The following is a 21,066-nucleotide window of genomic DNA, read 5'->3' on the forward strand; positions in this document are numbered from 1 at the left end:
TTATTTTTAAACCAAAAGCAAAACACTGCAGATGCTAGAAAACTGAAATAAAAATTGAAAATGATGGAAACACTCAGTAGACGATGGGAGCATCTGTTTAGAGAAACAGAGTCAATGGGCGGGATTTTCCATGCCCACTGGCGTGAGGCGTGTTCGCCGGCGTGAGGCGTGTTCGCCGGCGTGAGACATGTACGGCGGCGTGAGGTGTGTTCGCCGGCGTGAGGCATGTACGGCAGCGTGAGGCGTGTTCGCCGGCGTGAGGCGTGTTCACCGGCATGAGGCGTGTTCGCCGGCGTGAGGCATGTACGGCGGCGTGAGGCGTGTTCATCAGCGTGAGACATGTACGGCAACGTGAGGCGTGTTCGTCGGCATGAGGCGTGTTCGCCAGCGTGAGACATGTACGATGGCGTGAGGCGTGTTCGTCGGCATGAGGCGTGTTCACTGGCTTGAGGCGTGTTCGCTGGCGCGAGTGGACAATATGGCGAGAAGGCCAAATATCAGTTTGATGATGTTGTGAAACCAGTTTGCGATGATCCGCTCAGCCTGTCGATGGAGGGCCGAGCTGCCTGACATCATTGTAATACATAATCATATCAGTATAAGGCCAGCTCGCTGGAATCATTGCCTCTCACTGGATCGTCCACCCATGTCGACAGGAAAACACGATGCTGCAGAACACGTTTTGGCAAATGTGACGTGCAGAAGTCAAGACTTACCGCCAGGGTCTTGCTCACATCGCGGATACCGAGGAGCAGAAGATGCTGGAGCCAGACAGCAAAACGCACTGCAGGAATGTCCATGGTGTGCTGGGTGGATTCTCATGGACATGGCTCTGCTGTGAAGCAGCACACGGGAGTTGGAAAGTCACTGTTGAGGGTCTGTTCACAATGGATGATGGTCAAGGGGGTGGAGGGGAAGGTCCGGCTGTGTTTGGGAGAGGAAGATGTACCTGGAGGTGGGAGAGGAAGGTCTCGGATTGACTGGGAGAGGAGGAGATGTCGGGGTCGGGGGGGCTCTGAGGTTGGGAGGGTGGGAACAAAGGTGTCGGCGAGAGGTTGGGAGGGGAGGGAGGGAGGGGGTAATGGGGTAGAAGACAGCACCTGAGGAGGTGGCGTAAGTGGGGTGGATGGTGTAAGGGAAGGAGTTTGGAGGAAGACCAAGGGTCCCAACACTGACCCCTGAGCCTCCACTACAAAAAGTGTGAGCAGGACACTCCTTCCCCCCCTCCCCCTCAGTCCACACTCCCCTCTCCACAATCCTTCTTTCCCCTCGCCGCACCCTCCTCACTACCTCCTCTCCCTCGCTGCTCCCTTCTCCCTCCGTACTTCTCCCTCCCCCCCAGTCTTCCCTGCCCCCTCTCCATTCCTTCCCCCTCCCCTCCTCACTCCTTCCTCCCCCTCCCCCTCTCTCCTCCCTCCGCACCCCTTCCACCCCCTCGCTCCTCCCTCCGCCCTTCCTCCCTATCCCCTCTGCACTCCTCCGTCCCTACCTCCTCCCCCTCCTCCCTTCCCCTCCTTCCTCCGTACACCCTCCGCATTCCTCCCTCCCCCTTGGTCCTCCCTCCCCTCTCTGCACTCCTCCCTCCCCCCTCCATACTCCTTCCTCCACCTCAGTCCTCCCTTCCCTTTCCGCACTCCTCCTTCCCCCCCTCCTCACTCCTTCCTCCCCCTCATCCTCCCTCCCCCTCCACACTGCTTCCCCCCTCTGAACTCCTTCCCTTACATCTCCCTTACACCTACCTCCCCTTTGCCATCTTCTCCCCGTTACCTCTGCTTCCCCCGTACACCCCCCCCCAACCTCACCCCACCCCCACGACACCTCCATTACTCACCTCCCAACCTCACACCCTTGACATCTTCATATCCGCGCCCCCCCCGCAACCCCCCAATCCACCCAACCTCAGCCCCCGACGCCCCTTCACCTCCCGGTTGTTCCTAGACCTTCATCTCTCACCCCCTCGACCATCGTCCGTTGTGAGCATCAGCAGCGACGTTCCGACTTCCGTGAGCTGCTTCTCGGCAGAGCCACGTCCCTGAGATGTTCCTCCAGTGCGCCACTGCTGTCCGGTTGCAGCACCTCCTGCTCCCCGGATGTCCGGGATGTGAGTGAGGCCTGGGGGGGGGGTTAGTCCTGGCCTCTGCACGCCACAGTTGCCGAGACGTGTTCTGCGCCGGTGTGTTTTCCAGCCGACGTGGGTGGATGATCCAGAGCGGGGCTAGGGGTGGGGGGTTGGGAAATGAGTCCGGTGGTCTGGCCTTATAATGATCTGCAGATGTATTACAACGATGTTCCTGATGTCTGATGGTGGGGAACGCGGCCTCCATCGATGGGCTGAGCGGATCATCGCAAACTGGTTTCATAATTTTGTGACCCCAGGTTTTGGCCTTCTTGCCACATTGCTCACTCATACCACTGATCCCACCTGTCGCCAGCAGGCATGGAAAATCCCGGCCTCTGTTTCTCTCCGCAGATGCTGACTTGGCCTGCTGAGTGTTTCCAGTACGTGCTTATTTCATGCTACGTTTTTCATCCTATCCCTTTTGCATTAATTTTCTGCTGACCAGAAGTTTACAGATTTTGCCAGAGGCCAAATTACATGTTAATAATTTTTGAAAAGGGCCCAGAGTTATAAACTCCAGGATCTGGCTAGGATGAGAGTGCTTCAGCCTCTCCTGATTTTAAAGAAACATGAACCATCGCAACCTGTTCTAACTGAGTATGAAGCAGACTAGCTGCAAATTTGCCATCTCACTCAGCCACAACGATTTCAGGTGTAGGAAGGTGAACGTACCCTGGCATTCTCAGACCAGGGGTTGAGGCTCATTGTCAGGGCCAATAGGTGAGCTCAATTTCACATCTGCTTTATACTAAAGCTGCTGCCGGTGTGAAAAAACTGTATAAAATCCACAGGCCGGGACATTTTTTAAAAATTCATTCACGGGACGTGGGCATCGCTGGCTGGGCCCAGCATTTATTGCCCATCCCTAGTTGCCCTTGAGAAGGTGGTGGTGAGCTGCCTTCTTGAACCGCTGCAGCCCATGTGCTCATATGTTGCTCGTTATCCTCATGTTCCTCGTATGCCCGACACCAGACACAGCAGGAGACTCCCAGAAGGACAAGAGAAACACTTTGGGATGTCCTCAAAGCATCCCTGGAGCGACCAGACATCCCCATTGATTCATGAGAGTTCCTGCCTTGTGACTAACCCAAATGGAGGAGTTTCATTCAGGAAAGCCTCAGGCACATTGAGAGACTTTGTTGGGAACATGCAGAGGCAAAGCTTAGGCACTGAAGAGAGCGCACAAACCACCGTACGCCTCACCTACCCAACCCTCAAGCACCACCTACCCCACATGTCTGTAGATTGCACACTGGACTCATCAGCCAGCTCAGGACCCATCAAGTCAAAGTGGAAGCAAATCATCCTCGACCCTGACTGACTGCCTAAGAAAAAGAGTATAAAATTGAAAAGTGTTCTGAGCGATGGAATTAACATCGTTCACCCTAGTGAACACAAACAGCTCCTCACCAAAATCCAGAGTCCCTGAGAAAGAACAAGCCTTTCAAGGTCACTAAATCATACAGGACCTGCTATGATGGTCTTGCACTTGAGTTATTTTGGAAGGATATTAAGATTTTTGTTTGAAGTTCTTTAAGTTTAAGCATAGATTCTTTGCTGAAACATTTACATTTACAGATTCTGTTAATGATCATTCACTTTGTGGTTCTGAGAGATGGTTTCCTGTTGACAATGCTCTGAGATTGACATTGAATGTCAGGCTTTCTGGCCATAAATGTGTTTGTTCTTTTTTGAAAGCTCTGAAATCGGGGTTGAATTTAACATCAATATTTCCAATACTTGGTAATATTAACATAAATGACTTGTGACTTTTCCAAAGCTCATAGAATTGTTTACAGTGTGTACATTCATGCAGCATTGAAATCAATGGTAAATCAAAGTTCTTCACTACGAATTCAGAGTAAGAGTGCAAGTTGCCTGCCTTTGGATCTGTGCTTAGCATTTTTGTGCAGGGTTACCAAATGGCTTCTAAAACTGGGGTGGTAAACACAGCCCAGACAAGTGGTTGGTGAGGGAATGCAGTTTGTTCTGAAAAGCTGCAAACCACAGAGCTGTTGAAAATCTTGCACAGGCTGGATGTTTTTGTTGCCTTGATGAAGTCAAACCTCTGAATTGTTCAGTAAAGAAAAGCTGCAAGAACAGCTCTCCCAGAATCTGTGAAAGAAAAACAGGCCAACATTTTTAAGTAGATTATACTCAAACTTTAATCTGTCTTTTAATTTTGGGTGCTCTCTCTCTCTCCTTCTATCTATATCTAAAAAAGCGCATATATAAACCACGCACACACACACACAGACATATATTCCAGATCATGTATATACACACACGCATGATCTGGACCACAACCTGTTGAGTGAATAGGCACATTAAATAATGGCTTTCAAAAGGGGAATTGCACAAGTGCCTGAAAGGAAACAAAGTGCAGGTCTATGGGGAAAAAATGGGGCAGTGGAACTAGCTAAATTGCTCTTGCAGTAAGTCAGCAGAGGCTCGATGGTCATAATGACCTCCTTTTATGTGGGCCTGCTTGCCAATGTGTAAAATGACGCGTGGTGATATCGGGCGGGTGTCCCAATGTCACTGCGCGTTATTTAGATTTTCTGCTGCGCGCCCGCTGAACTGTTAAATGAGCTGCCCGTCGGAGTGGGGGGGGCGGGCAGGCGAAATACCCAGGCGGCCTTCACATTGTTCATGAAACTTCATCCACGGGCAGGATGAGGTTTCATGAAGCTTTTATAAATTAAATAAAGTTTTCCATTAATGTTCCTTGACATGTCCCAGCTCCTGTGACACTGTCCCACCCGCTCCCACCCACACCACCGCCCCCCCCCACCCCCCCAGCACAAACCATCCCCCCCCCGACGGGTGGAAAATTCTGCCCCGTGAATTTATACGAATTGGTCGGTGCTGTATTTAAGTTTTCTGTCTTTTTTGAATTGTTCTGCAGTAGACAGTAAAATATTAAACTTAACTTTTAAAAGACAAACATGTCACAATGTGGCTTAAGATATTCTTTTACCAGTCAATTGCTGGAATACTTAGTCAGCTTTTCCAATAGCAGAATTAATTTTTTAATGGTTTTTGCTTTAAAAAGTGAGTTCCCCATGGTTAGTTAGGCCATTAACTTTCTTGCCACATAATTCATTAGCAAGTCCCATTTAGAACATGTAAAACATCCTAGATATAGTTTGTACTTTCTGTCAATCTCACATTTACTTTCTATCACACTTCAAGTGACACATCAGACTTCAGCCTATCCTTTGGGGAAGACTGACTCATTCAAAACACACCCACTTGTACAGGATTAAAACCGGGTCACTTGTCTCTATTAGAGGTTAGATTGATTGCAAAGTTTTTCATAGAATACAACACAGAAACAGGCCATTTGGCCCAATAAGTCAAGCTAGCATTAATGCTCCATTCGAGCCTCCTCCCATCCTTCCTCATACAGCTCTATCTGCATAACCTTCTATTCCTTTCTGAAGCTTCTTCTGAATTTCCTATTTTCCTTGGTGATGCTCTTAAGTTGATGGCCTCTAGTTTTATTTATCTTCCCCACAAGTGGAAATACTCTCTCTGTGTCTGACCTGTCAAAATCTTTCATAATTTTTAAGACCTCCAATGGGTCAACCCTCAGCCTTCTCTTCTCTAGGCTAGAGAGATCCTCTGAACAGGTATAATCTGTTCTTGACGGGTATAATCTTGATAGGTATAACCTTACATTTCTGGTATCCTCCTTGTAAATCATTTTTTTCGATCCACTCTGGTGCCTCAATATCATTTCTATAATATGGCAAACAGAACTGTCCACTCTGGCCAGAATTTGGCCCTTGTCGGGTGGGCTTGGCGAGGTCGGGCGGGGTTGGTCATGACCTGCGATCAGGGCCGGACCGTGATTTCACGCTGGTGCCAGTTAAGGCCCGCCCAGCGTGAAACACTAGCTGCAGTGGGGAACTTCGCACATGCGTGTGGGTGCGTGCTGACAAACCTCCCTGAGGCAGCTCTGAAGAGTTCTGAGAAACAAAAATAAAGAACTTTTGAACGTTTAAGGAAAACATGTCCCCTCATGTGACTCTGTCACCTGAACAGGGACATGTTATGAATGAGATGTAAAAAATTTTTATTTTATTTTTACCTGCTTTTGGATACCTCCTCCCGCTGGTGGATGAGGTTTCCTTAAAAAGTGTAAAGGCCGCTTGGCCTTTTCGCCTGCCCCACCCACCTTAAGGCTGGTCAGGCGGCAAAAAATGTAAGTTAGTTAATACTTTAATGGCCTTAACAGGCCTTTTGATTGTCGGTGGGAGCGCTGCCGATTCTCGCGTGTGCCCTGCCGTCTGAACCATCACGTGACTGCGCCCTGTTGTCGGGACGCTCTTTTGATGTCATCGCGCGTCATTTCATGTTTGAGTGGGTCAGTTGCCCGCACACCCAGGTGAAAATTCTGCCCCAAGTGAGGGTGAATCAAGCTTCAGTACGAGTTTAGCATAACTACTCTTACTTGTCAATTCTGTTGCTTTCTGTTAATATTTCTAATTCATCAATTAACTATTTGTAATCATATGTTACCGAGCCTTGAACAGCCATTCATGGAGCATAATTTAAGGATGGAAACAAACATTCTTTCCTACCCTTGCTTCCCAGCAGTGATGTTGATTTTACTGTCATAGTGAATCCTGCTGGGAACTAGGATGTCAACCAACCTGGAGAGTTACTGCACCTAATGACAGAATTACAATACCAGTGGATGGATCCAGAAAAATTTGAAGGAACATGTCAGGAATAAGACACCCCATTCAGGAAGGCACTTGAAGATACCTCAAGATACTTTATGTATATCGCATGCTGTGCAGACTAATTTATACCAGACATCACACTCCTGCAACACAGTGAGCTAAAACTCTGTTATCATCGTTTTGGGTCTTGAGGTCACCCTTTATCAGGATTGATAGAGACTGTTGGAGGCATGGCTGTTGGTAAACTTTATCTTTTATTCAAGATTTTGCTAACTATGTATAGTACGAGGCTTAGCACAAGGCTTCTGTCAGTAAGGGGTGCAAGTTCTCCGTTTAAGTAATACTCTGCTTTTTTTATTCTTCTTGACAAAATGAACAACTTCACATTTTCCCACATTATACTCCTTCTGCCAGATCTTTGCCCACTCACTCAACCCATCCAATTCCATCTGTAACCTCCTTATGTCCTCTATACAACATACTTTCCTACCTATCTTTGTGTCCATCTGCAAATTTAGCTCCCATGCCTTCACTCATCTAAGTCATTGATATAAACCATAAAAAGTCGAGGCCCTGGCATCGGCCTCTGTGGGACTCCACTTGTCACATCCTTCCAGTCAGACAAAGACCAGTTCATGCATACTCTGTTTTCTGCCAGCCACCTAATCTTCTATCCATGCTAATCTGTTACGCCCTACACCATGAGCTTTTATTTTCCGCTTTGATGTGGCACCTTATCAAATGCTTTCTGGAAATCCAAGTGCAGCATGTCCAGAATCTTCTGGTTGGCGAGTGGGGGTGGGCCCTGGTCGCCGACACGTGAAATGATGCGCGGTGATGTCAGGCGTGCGTCCCAATGTCACTCTGCGTCATTCAGATCTTCAGTTCGGTAGGTGCGCACCGATAGTTGGCTGCGCGCCCGCCAAACTGTCAAAGGTCTATTAAGGCCATTTAAATACCAATTATAATAATTAGCTGACCGGCCTAGCCAACCTTAATTAGAAAAAGCATCAAACCTCATCCACGGGCGGGATGAGGTTTCGAGTGGGTTTTAAAAAACTTTATTAAAGTTTTTGTTAAAAATTATGAACATGTCCCAACTCATGTGACAGTGTCACATGAGGGGACATGTTAGGGAAATTTTATTTTTCTATTTTTAGCTTTTTTTACCTTTAGACCGATCTCCCTGAGGCAGCACTTAGCCTCAGGGAGATGAGTGCGCTCCTTTGATTTTAGGAATCCCTCCCCGCCTGCACAGGGGGCACTCAGCACTTCCGTGTGGCTGTCACGCTGGGCGGGCCTTAATTGGCACGTAAAATGGCACCGTGCCCCCGATTGGGGGCACCAATCGGAAGCGCGCCTGTGTGCACCCACCCTTCAACTTCGCCCCCAAAGGGGGGAAAATCCTGGCCATGTGACACTGTCACATGAGGCGACATGTCTTAAAAAAATTTTCTTTCCTTCATTTAAATTTTTAAAAATCAAAGTAATCTCCGAGGCAGCTCTGTGCCTCAGGGAGATTTCCAGGTTTCTGTAGCGCGCGTGCGTGAAATACCACAGACCCTGACTCAGCTTACTCCTCCCGCCCGCACAGGGAATGCCCAGTGCTTCCAGGTGCTTGTCACGCTGGGCGGGCCTTAAATGGCCTGCCCATGTAAAGTAGCGATGTGCAGCCGATGGTGGGTGGCAATCGGCTGTGCGTCTGCTCCCGCTCAAACCCACCGATGGGGAGAAAATTCTCCCCCATGTCTACAGGCTCCCTTTATCCACCACATATGTTAGTCCTTCAGAGAACTCCAATAAATTAGTTAAACATGAGTTCCCTTTCCCAAAACCATGCTGTCTCTTCCCGATTACCTTGAGTTTCTCTAAGTGTCCAGCTATAACCTCCTTGATGATCGATTCTAACATCTTCCCCATGACAGATGCCAAGCTAACTGGCCTATAGTTTCCTGTTTACTGCCTCCCTCCCTTCTTGAATAAAGGGGTTAAATTTGCTCATTTTCAGTCTGATGGAAGCTTTCCAGAATTGGGAATTTTGGAAAATTAACACCAACGCATCTACTATCTCATTAGCCGCCTTTTTTAAGACCCCAGGATGAAGTCCATCAGGACCCGGGGACTTGTCAGCCCACAGCTCCATCAGTTTGCTCAGTACTGCTTCCCTAGTAATTGTAATTTCACCCTCCCTCCTCTGTCTCTTTCTCCCCCCACCGCCTCCTCTGTCTCGCTCTTCTCCCCCCGCCCCTGTCTCTCTAATCAGCACTAATGCTCTGGAGGAGGAATTGCTGGAGTGTGTACGAGTTGTGCTTCTGGAGCAGTATGTTGGGGAGCCAACTAGAGATTGGGCTGTTTTGTGTTTAGTGTTGTGTAATGAGAAAGGACAATTAGTATGAGTAAAGAGGTAGTAGTTGAAACGTTAACTGGATTGAATGTTGATAAATCCCTGAACCAGATGAGCTTCATCCCAGCATGTTGAAGGTAAGTGGCTAGAGATAGTGGATGCATTGGTGGTTATCTTTCAAAATTCTATAGATTCTGGACAGGTTCCTGTGGACTGGAAAGTAGCAAATGTAACTCCACTATTTAAGAACGGAGGAAGAGGGAGAATGGAGAACTACAGACTTGGTAGTTTGATGTCAGGAGCAGGGAAAATGTTATATATCTATTATAAAGGATGTGATAACTGGACATTTAGAAAATAATGGTAAAATTGGGCAGAGTCAACATGGATTTATGGAAGGAAAATCAATGTTTGACAAACTTGGAGTTTTTTGAGGATGTTATTTGTAGCATTGATAAAGGAGAACCAGTGAATGTGCTGTATTTGGATTTTCAGATGGCTTTTGATAAGCTCCCACACAAGAGATTAGTAAATAAAATTAGAGTGCTTTGCGATTGGGGGAAATTTACTAATATGGATTGAGAATTGGTTAACAGACAGAAAGCAGAGAGTAGGAATAAATGATCATCCTCAGGGTGGCAGGCTGAGTCCACAGCTGTTTACAATCTACATAAATGGTTTGGATGTGGGGACCAATTGTAATATTTCCAAATTTGCTGATGACATAAAACTGGTTGGGAACATAAGTTGTGAGGTGGATGCAAGGAGGCTTCAAGAGGACTTGTAAAGGCTAAGTGAATGGGCTAGAACATAGCAGGTGGAATATAACGTGAAGTTATTCACTCGGTAGAAAAAACAGAAAGACAGAGTATTTCTTAAATAATGAGTGGTTGGGCAGTGTGGGTGTCCAAAGTGACCTGGGTATCCTTGTTCATGAGTCACCGAAAGTTAGCATTGCAGGTGCAGCAAGCAATTAGGAAGGCAAATATTATGTTGGCCTTCATCACAAGAGGATTCGAGTACAAGAGTAAAGATGTGTTGCTGCTGTTGTATACAGCCTTGGTGAGAGTATTGTATACAGTTTTGGTCCTCTTATCTAAGAAGAGGTTTACTTGCTATAGAGGGAGTGCAACAGAAGTTCACCAGATTAATCCTTGGGATGTTGGGATTGTTTTATGAGGAGCGATTGGGGAGACTGGGTCTGAATTGCCTTGAGTTTTGAAGAATGAGGGGTGACCTCATTGAAACTTACAGAATTCTTATAGGGCGTATAGATAAGATGGCTGGTGAGTTTAAAGCATAATCTCATGATAAGGAGTAGGCCATTTAAGACTGAGATGAGGAGGAATTTCTTTACTCAGAGTGGTGAATTTTTGGAATTCTCTACCCTAGAGGCTATGGAAGCTCAACCATTGAGCATGTTCAAGACAGAAATCGATAGATTTCTGGAGACTAATAACATCAAGGGATATGGAGGTAGCACAGGAAAGTGGCATTGAGGTAAATGATCAACCATGAACAAACTGAACGGGCTGAATGGGATATTCCTATTCCTATGTTCCTATGTTCACTTAGAACTGTCTCTCAGCATACTCTGTTATCATGTGATCTTACATCACTGATGATGTAGACTGTCTATTTACATATTTAACATTAACCCTTTATACTACATCACCCCAGCACCTCCTTCTTTGATCTTATAAAATACATTATCTTGCATCTCCTCCCGAAGTCACTGCCTTCATCTCTGGTTCACAGGGATAAGCATTGTGGCAGTTTCGCCAATCTCCCCGACCTTGTTCTCAGCTCTCTCAGAGGTTGTATCGGATTCAAGTTCTCTCTCAAACTCAGTGTGAATTATGAGAGATTACTGGCTCTGTTCAGGTTGTCTTCCTGATTGCCTGGGTAGTTGGTCCATCCCATTGATGGTCTTCTTCTTATATATATAAGTGCGCTTCTGTTTCTTCTCACTATTCCATTTCAGTCTCCATAGGCTAAGTTGGTGGATGTAGTGTGATTTTACTTGGCCTTTGCATTCTGGTCACAAATCCATACTGATTTCCCTGACTGGAGTTCTGGTAAATCCTGTACTCTACCGCATTGATTAAAGTTTCTGATTTGGTTTACATAGTACTCGTCCTCCTTCTCCCTTACCTTCCCTATCTCTGCTGCTTTGAGACATGACATAAGCGTTTGTGGAAGAACAGGAAGTGGAGTCCGTGGTCATCTTTCCATCAGAAGTTCTGATGGAGCCAAAACATTTCTGGAGTGGTGTGGAATGGTAGCTCAATAGTGCCAAGCTGGTTCTTCCCAACATCATGCTTGGTCTTGTCTAAGTAATTGTTGCAGTGGTTCATTTACATGTGCCAGATTAGGTAAGAACTTTCCTACTCAATTGACCATTCCCATGAAGTACTGAAGCTCTGTAAAGTTGCAAGGTGGTGTGGAAGATCTTTGGTTGCCTTGGTCTTTTGGCAGATCAGCCCTGATGTGTGAGTTGTGTGTCTCAGAGATGTAATGATTGGCTCTGAGAATTCAAATTTATTGTTGAGAGTCAGTCCTGCTTCTTGTAAGCATTGCAACACTGCTCTCACTCTGGCATCAGTGGACCTGTGGATCAGGACATCAGCCGTGTGACAGAGGACCCCTTCTAATCCTTCAAACATGCCTGTCATTATCCTCTGAAAAATCTCTGGTGCTCATGTAATTCCAAAGAGTAGTCAATTGAAGCAATATCTTCCAAATGGAGTGATGAATGTAATCAGTAATTTGGGTTCCTCGTCCAAAGGTAGTTGCTTTTTGCTAGCTTTGCCAGACTCTCACCCTACAGGCGCCATTGGGTGGATCTCCCTTTCCACTGCTTTGTTTAACTGTGCAAGGTCAACACAAGCTCCTAGTGAACCATTTGGCTTTGGTGCTGGAACCATACCTGAAAACCAACTTGTAGGTTTGGTTACAGGTTGGATAGCTCCCTGATGCAGTATTCATTTAATCTCTTGTTTCACCTTCTGTAAAAGTGGGTGTGGAACCTTCCTTGGGGTGAACAAGCAGATTGCTTTTGCATCTGGTCTCAATGTGATGTGATAGGCTGTTTTCAGCTTCCCCAGACCTTCAAATAAGTTTGGAAATTCTGTTGTAAATTCTCAGTTTTTGTTGGCTTCCCATTTCTTCTGCTAAATATGTGCAGGTTTTTCAGCTTAACAGTAAACACTCTGGGTTTTAGATCACGTACAAAGTTCCTGTGAAGTTCTCTTTCTTTGCATTGAAGTTTAGCAGTCAACTGTCCCTTGATCTTCACTTGAATGCCTCCAGGACTGTGGAGTCATATGGTCAAAAGTTAGAGGGAGTCTTGCTTTAGCCACTGTTGTGTGTCTGAAAGAATTGAAACTCCTGCTCCAGTGTCTAGTTGTTGACCATAATGTTTGAAATCCAATAGTTCCCATTAGACGTGTCATTTCTCCCAACAATGGCACTTCATTGTCCTTTTCATCTTTAATTTCTTGTACGCCACGTGTTTTCATTGGTTTCTCCCTACATTTCTGAGTTTGGAGCTTTTTGCTGTGGCATACAAATTAAAAACCTCCTTGCTTCTTACGGGAATGGTAGTCTGCATTTTTGGCGTGGCCTTCTTTGCCCCACTGCGGCCTTCTCTCACCACAGTGAGAACACTGAGCAATGGCGGCTACTGCACCCTCTTCACTGTTTCCCTGTTTTTGAGTAGGTGTGCTGCCACTTCTGTGCCCTACGAACTGCACTGTGTTGATAGTTTTCTCCAGGAAACCTCCCTGTTTCCTCGAATAACTACACAATTTTGCTTCCTCACTTCTGCCTTGTTAACGGCACAGCTGTCGATAATGTTAAATCCTCCCTTGACTGCAGAAAATCTGAATCTTTCCTCTAAGAATCCTACAACAATGCGATCCTGAACTAATTTGACTCTCAGGGCTCAACGTTCTTAGCTAGTCAATATAAATTGTTATTGAAGGAATCTATACTCTTTCTCTGTCTTTGGGCATGTCTATTGAACTTGGTCCTTTTTATGATGGTGTTCTTTATAAGGCTGAAATATATATCAAAGGCTTTTATAACCTCTTTGTATATCTCCGTCTCTTTATTAATGCCCAGCCTGACCATTATGTCATCTGCACCACTGCCTGTGGCATAGAGAAGGGTACTGACCAGTTCCTTGCTAGCCTTCTCTACTAGTCTCAAAGCGGTTCTATATCTGGTAAACCTACAACGCCAGTTCTGCCACTTCTCAGCTTGATCCAGGCTTTCCACATGGCTGAAGCACTCTGGTAAGGCTAAGATTTCCTCCACAGCTTTTCTTCACTTTAGCCTTTCTTCGAGTTCTTCTTTTCCCACAATGCCCTTGTACCACAGTTGTTTCTCTTGTTGCTTTTTCCAGTTGCTGGGCTCTTTACTTGGTGTTCTTTTCCAAATCTTTTCCACTGTCACTATGTGTTATCATTATTGTGGGTCTTAGGTGAGAGGTTGACCTTGTCATGAGTGACTGAGACTGCTGGAAGCAAAGTTGTTGGTAAACTTTACCATTTATTGAAGTTTCTACTATGTACAGGACGAGGCTTTGCACAAGGCTTCACAAAAAACTATCTCTCAGCATACTCGATTACCATGTGATCTTACATCACTGATGATGTAGGCTGTCAATGTAAAAAAATTAACATTAATCCTTTACACTACAAAAACCATCAGCTGTGGCTCTTGTGACATACATTCAGCTAGCTTCCTCTGGCCTGCAGACACATCACCACTTGGACTTACTTCAAATCCTCCCACAGCCCGTCTGGTAAGACTGTGTTGCAAAACAATGTTTGTGTGCTGCATGACTAATAGACTGACAGAGCGAAGAAATATCCTCATCATGCGTCTTCCTTCAAAAATCATGTGCCCCATAGAGCTGAGCTTCTTACAACATCAAGCTACCTTTGTCTTTTCCCCTTGTGATAATAGCACACCCCTTGCTGTCCTTTTTGCTCAATGATTTCTTTCATCCTCGTTCTTTTTCCTCTTTCTGCCAAACCAGTTATTGCTTCCACTTAAAATGAAGGAAAGCGAGTTGTGTCTGTGCGAGGTTTGTGTCACCATCTTGTAGTATTTTCATCAGATTTACCCAGATTTCATTGTTTTAACACTTGTAAATGGTGTCTTGCCTTGAGCGAGGTAGTATCCAAAACAATCAGTTTTTATTTATTTCACATCTCAGCAACATCGAAAAACATCGCTCAATGTAAAATGGGGGAATGCTCATTTTTTTCTGTAGTGAACGACCTACTAAGAAAATTATGGGAAGTGGAGCTTAAAACCTATAATTTCAGAGAATGTAATTTAGTAAAGCGGGTCCTTCATTACCATGCTCCAATTCTTCTTAAAACAATGGCTTTGATCAGATTTAACTGCAGGCAGCTTGTCAATAATAGTGCTTTCAACTTGAAATTTCCACCTGACTGTATCTTCAGAAATGACAATAAAAGGATACGTTTAGCCAAATCTTGTATTATAACAGTCTGCACTTATATGTGCTGAAAAAAGCTTTTGGAGATTTCATGTAGCAGTGGTCCGCGTAAGGGTAGATCCTCTGTTTATTTCTCCATGCCTCATGACTTTGCACTTTCCACTTTCGGTGGCTCGTGGGAGCCTCCTATTTTCAATTTCGGTGAGCAATATGACCAGGGAAAGATTACATGAGGTGGTTTCCCTTTGCCTTCCTTGTGTGCTTAAAAGAATCACAAGTCCTCTTGCTGAAGGATCCTCCGTCTGTTGTCCCTCAAGGTTCCAGATTTTCAGCCGTCACCACCAAAGATTCACTGGTTCCACCATTGGCCATGGTTTGTAATACTGGGCATGGGAGCCTTACCTGGTCTGGGGCAACTTGCAAAAGGGCAGGGCTGACCAGCCCCTGGGGTGCCAAATGCAACCCTTGTGATGTGTATGTAGTGCTGTTCACTTACTGTAATATAAAGACAGAAGAAGTGAAAAAGAATTGAATTGATGTTTGTAATATTGTGCAATATGCACAATTTCGATTCAAATGTGTAACAATTATTCATTTTCTTTTAGCTGAATGGCGACAGAAATCAACAAACTCATGAATACGCTAGTGAACTTAACCAACATTTCCCAGGAATGCAACCTGACAGCCGGCCGGTTGGAGAGGGTGGTCCTTCCGATCTTGTACTCTGTCATTATTTTTGTCGGGGTGCCAGCCAACTTCATGGCTCTATGGATGCTTTTGCAGCATGACAGAAAGCATGGTATTCTCATTTACCTGATGAACCTTGCCATGGCTGACCTGATCAGTTGCCTGGCACTCCCCTTCAGAGCAGCATTGCTTCTCATGGGAGACACCTGGAAGGAGAGTTCGCCTACATGCACCATTGTGATGATCATCATTAACTTCAGTTTCTACTACACTGTGAGCTGCAGCACCATTTTTCTTGCTTTTATCAGCATCAGCCGATATGCCATGATTGTAAAGCCCAACAACAGGCAGCTGAACAAGTTCTATGATACGAGCTTTGCACGACTTGCCTGTGCCATCACGTGGATAACAACAGCAATCCCCCTTCTTTCACTGAACATAAACTACTTCATCAAAGAAGTAAACTTCAATAACGTGGATTCCGTGTGTTATAACATGCAGTTGCAATATGGTAAAGCAGTGTCTGCCAATGCTTTTGTTACAGTTGCTGTAATGTTCTTGATTATTTTAGCCATGTTTGCCTTTTCTTATGCATCGATAGCTCTGCACCTGTGCACAGTGAGAAGGAAAAGAATAAGTCAGCACAATCGAGTGATCCACATTCGAGCACAGATGATCATCATCGCGGCCATGACCGGATTCATCGTCTGCCATTTGCCGTATCACATTTATCAGATCGTCACTGGGCTGCTCAGACTGAAAAGTGACAACTGCCATCACCTCCTGGAAACTCATCCCGTGAAACTGATAACACTATGGTTCGTTTCACTGAGCAGCTGTCTGAATCCTATTCTGTATTTCCTACTCTCAAAATCCTTTGTGGAGAACAGGTCAAGGAGAAGGACCACATCAAAGAAGAAGTTGACATCTGAAATTACTTCTTAAGTATAGGCCCACAGGAGAGCAAACAAAACCTTTAGTTCCTTGGTGGCAAGGCTCTCAGGCCTTTGTATTAATGTCCCGATGAACTTATTATCTTTAAAAGAATCACTATTGGAAAGCACATCACCAAACTCCAAATGTGTCCTTAATGATCTAGTCACTGGGACAGATAATAATGTCACTGTGTCATCAATCAAACCTCCTCAGATAAATTATTTTTACTTAGGCAAAAATAGAGAAATGAACAAACTCAGCAACTACCTGATGGTCAAAATTGCCTCCCTGAAAAAAACTCAGCTGGTGCTTGGTGTATGGACAAAAACTTTTCAGGAGCCAGACTCTCCCAGGAAAGACCAGCAGCCTTTCCAAAGTCAGTGTAACATTATTACCCCTAAAACAGGAGTAAACTGAGGGGGGAAAGAAAATTAGTTTGGAAAATTAAAGAAAACCACCAAGACACAAATGAGGCGGAGTTAGAATATCACTGAGGGATTAAACTTCTCTGGTGCTTTCTGCAGTATTCATAATATCATGAAAACTATTAAGATGGAACAGCTGTGTCCTTTCACCAGTTTTCACTGAACTGTGTTGAATGTTGCTTAGCTGTAATATGCTTATATAGAAGAAAAATGGTGATAACGTAGTTATATCCGACCCAGAGAAATGACAAAGCTTTACCCAAGTGTTTCGGAAGTAAAGAGATCATTACTTCCAGATTGTTGGGAGGCAGTAGTGCTTGGAGGGCTGAGTATTACCAATGGACAAGAACAACTGTGTCGTTAAAAATAGAGGGGGCCCATATTTATTTGAGACAGAAAGGTAAAGTCATCAATCCGGCATCATTACCGTTGTCAGTTTGCCTCTCCAGAACCCAAACCATTCAAGCCTTCCAGGCCTACAATTAGTCAAATTTCCTAAAAGGACTAATTTTTTTAAAATTCCTGCAATCCAAGAATTCATCTTTGGAGTGTCATCCTTTATATCGATTCTGACCAAGTGCTTGAAAAGCTTCTCAGAAGTTGCTTCCCTATCAGAATTTGGCATAAGGGTTGGGTTTCAGGATGCATTGACATGTGGGCATTGTGCAGGTTAATCCAGTACATCAGGCAGCATGTGTGACAGTGTCACTCATGCAGTATACATGCATCTGTGCATTAACTTAGACCTGGCCAAATTCTTTTAGATGCAGGTCAGAATCAGGAAGAAGTGAGTTTCTACCTATCTGCCAATCTGGAAAGATCCAAGGTTTTATTAGTTGAGAACATTAAACAATGACTTTAAAGGTTTCCAACCTTAAGGATTTACTTCAGCATGAACAAACAGGAAAACAGAACACAGAGGGGGAGAAATATGTTTTTGTAACACCAATAGCACAGACTTGCAGTAGTTCCCCTGGAACATGCAGCACTAACTCTAAGTGTTCTTCTATAAAATCAATGAAGAAACTGGAAGCTGTGCTTCCCAAATTTCTCACCCAGAACCTGCCTGTGACCCTATTTAGAGTGAAACAGTAAAGCTGATTTTCCTGAACCAGCTCAATCATTTATCCAGGATCTCTCCATGACCATTGGCTGGAAAGCCACAATTAACCATCATTAGATGTGCCTATTTACTATTCTGATATTATGTTTGCTTGTATCTTCACTGAAAGATAAAATAATTACCTTGTAGGTTAATGTTAGAACACACCCAGATCTATAAGAGATTAAAGGGGTAATTTTCAATGGCTCCTTTAGATGGTAAAAGTCTCTGAGATGCCCAAAACGGGGCCTGAAGTTGAAATGCTGGTTTTGCATTTAAAGCGAGGCGCTATCTTGGTAAAGTTATTTGTTAGAAATGGCCTCCTAGAGGACTGTTAAGAGGCTGATTGTCACTTAAATTGCTTGCTAAATAGGCTGTGTGACATTTTGGTGGACATGGTTTGACCTAAAACCCTCTCCTAACAATGACCAGCTAAAAAGGGGTAAATAAGTCATTGCAATGGCTTTTGAGAGCTACCAGCAGGTATACCACCTTTTGCTGTTCACTTGCTGTTGGAGGGTTGAAGAGGACTTTTGAAACACATCAGGGCACTTTCTATGACAATTTGTCAAGGATTCACCAACACGCTATCAACATTCTGAAAGTTTTGAGAGAACTTCAGCTCTAAAGAGGAAATGCTGTTTTACTCCACCTTCTAGGAGATTGCCAGGAGCCTCCAGCTTGATCCTGGACATCTTTCCAGGTGTCCTCCTTGATCTGCAGGAGGAATGGGAGGAAGGCAAGAGGCCAGGGAGACCAGTACCAGCTACTACAGGAGAGAGTGACAGGAGGCCAAGGTGTACTCCTTCCACCCTGTGTACACAGAACAACCATTCTCCTCTGGGCCTCCTCCACCAGGAACCCGAGGGCAGTGTTTGAGAATCTGTGCACCCTCTTCCTCAATCCTTGAGTGATCCTGCCATAATGTGTCAGTGGAAGTGGGTATGTGAAACCCACACTTATTGCTTCATGAAGATTGGTTTTAATCAGTACTTGAGTGCTGAACCTGCAGGTTTCTGTTTTAACACCTTGAAGCAAGCTCAACTTGTGCTAATTAGCAATTGGGACCAAAATTGGACACAAAAACCAGACTTTCAAATAGTTGTTAATAATGAAACAAAATTTTGCAGCTGCTGGCATTCAGAAATAAAAACAGAAAGTGCTAGAAATCTCTACAGGTCTAAAAACATCCGTGAGAAAAGCAGAATTAATGTTTCAGGCCGATGATCTTTCATCAGAATGTAAACTGCTTCCAAAGAAATGTCATCGATGGGAAACATCGGGCTAAATTTTAGTTCCTGGGTCCTGATCCCGAAGCCAGGCTGAATTCCAGGTCAAGATCTCAGATGTGGCCTTGGTGGGAACTTGACAGAGATTTTCGAAGAGGCAGCCAATTTCCAGGCTGCCTCCCAAAGCCCCATCCAATCAAAGAGAATGGGCCGGCCTCACAACCAGCATTGCCAATGGGAGCGGCCAAGGCTCTGGGCAGTTCTCAGTCCTACCAGGAGAGCTGGGTACTGGTGCTGTAGGTCGGGGACTGTTAGGGGCCTCAAGCTGGAGGCTCTCTCAGAAGAAAGACTCATAAATATTTCAAAATATACTGTGGCCACAGCAGCCAAGCTCTCATCGCAGACCAGGAACTGCTACACAGGATGGCCTGGGGCTGTAGCTGTGACTGTGGCCCTCCCAGGGCTGCTTTGCAGGATGCACCTCTGACTCCCCTGCTCTTCCACCAGGAGGCAGTCACCATGCCATTGATGGGCTCCAGGCACATCAGGTAGGGGGCTGTCTGGAAAATTGACACACTTGGCACCTTAATTGACCCAATCGGCTACCCGCTGCTGGCGGGTTGGTAACTTTCAACCCTCAGCATCCACCTCCTTAAACATGCCTACATCCCGGCCCTCCAGGCAGTAAAGCAAAATTACCGCCACACCCTCCCCTGAGCCTGCCTCCACTGCAGAATGAAAACCCAGCCCTGGAACTGTTTCCTGGCCTGCTGAGTACTTCCAACATTTTCCGTTTTTATTTCAAATAGTCTTATTACCACGGTGCCCATTTAGCACGCTTTTCACCCTTTCATAAAAATAGCCCCCCGACAGTCATTAGTCTGACCACCACAAGTAAAATGAGTTCTAACTTTTACCATGTATACGCCCTCACAGCTCACTGCTTCAGTATGCGAACATGGTGTGTGCTTAATCTTGCATTCAAAAGACTGTTGTTGGTCCTGGGAAGATGTGTTAAGGAAACATCTGTGACGGATAGGGAGATTTTTTTGCGAATCTGTTTGAGATGTGGCTGGTCACAGTTGTTTGAACTGGAATATAAATGTATTCACGGTGTGATAGCCATGATCTTCCATATTTTATCAGGAGGTAAAGTGTTATTCATTTGCAAATTGTTTTGATGTAAAGAGAGTAGAAACAACATAGACTGTCTATTTTTGCCCTCGAAATAAATTTAAAGTAAGAACGCTTGGCAACATACATATATATATTTTTGTCTGGCATGCAGTTTAGGCTCAGGATACAATAACATTAATTTGAAAACGCTTTGTCCAATTACGGAGGACATCTTTTTAAATTTCCCATGTCTGGAGTTGAACTTGAAAGGACTTGAGATGAATCATCCTGAGCACTTGAAAGGACTTGAGATGAATGTGGAAAGTTTATGTGGGAAAATGAAAGTTCATGTACAAACTGTATTGTGGACGCTGCTCCAGATTTAGCATTATTAAGGTTATTAATAAAGTGTGGCATTTTTGTATTACTATTGTAGCTCAAGAGGTATAATTTAAAAGTTATGTAATCAAGAGACGCCTGCTGTACTGATTTCCTGCTATTGCCTACTTTTTATTTTTAATAAACTGATACATAGTTTGCAGCCTAAATCACATGGCCTGATGCAGTGTGTTTATTCTTTCACTATTTTAAGACAAGATGAGCCTAAGGGGGTTCTTGCCAATTCGGTGAGAAAATTCACAGTAACAAGGATTCTTGTTGCCATCTGAGCATCATTAGATAATGGGCATATAAGGACACACTGTTGTAAATAGGGAGTGAAGGGCCACTCATGGGAACGCTCCAGACTGTGTGAAACATCTGGATAAGCTCTACAAGTTAATGATTCCCTTAAATGTATGATTCCCCCAGGAATACGGAGACTACCTTGGATCTGGGGGAATGGATTTATACTGCATATGCACACATCACAGAACTAAAAATGAGAAACAATTTTAACCTGTTTACAGATAGGTGGCTTTTAATAAAAAAATATTGCA

At 44.8% G+C, this 21,066-nt stretch overlaps 1 protein-coding gene across 2 annotated transcripts in view; it reads left to right on the forward strand.

The window, feature by feature from the left end:
* LOC121280728 (proteinase-activated receptor 2-like) overlaps positions 1-20,676 on the forward strand; it is a 39,125-nt gene extending 18,449 nt beyond the window's left edge. The window contains exons 3-4 of one of the 2 annotated variants that reach the window (XM_041192860.1): positions 15,239-15,831; positions 15,922-20,676. In XM_041192860.1, coding sequence (XP_041048794.1) covers positions 15,243-15,831; positions 15,922-16,265 — 933 coding nt within the window. In that variant the 5' untranslated portion in view covers positions 15,239-15,242 and the 3' untranslated portion in view covers positions 16,266-20,676. Of the gene's footprint in view, positions 1-15,238 lie in introns of both variants that reach the window. The other variant, XM_041192859.1, reaches the window with a different exon arrangement.
* Positions 20,677-21,066: the final 390 nt, after the last annotated feature.

This window comes from Carcharodon carcharias, chromosome 8 (assembly GCF_017639515.1).
Source record: "Carcharodon carcharias isolate sCarCar2 chromosome 8, sCarCar2.pri, whole genome shotgun sequence".
NCBI classification, from domain to species: domain Eukaryota; kingdom Metazoa; phylum Chordata; class Chondrichthyes; order Lamniformes; family Lamnidae; genus Carcharodon; species Carcharodon carcharias.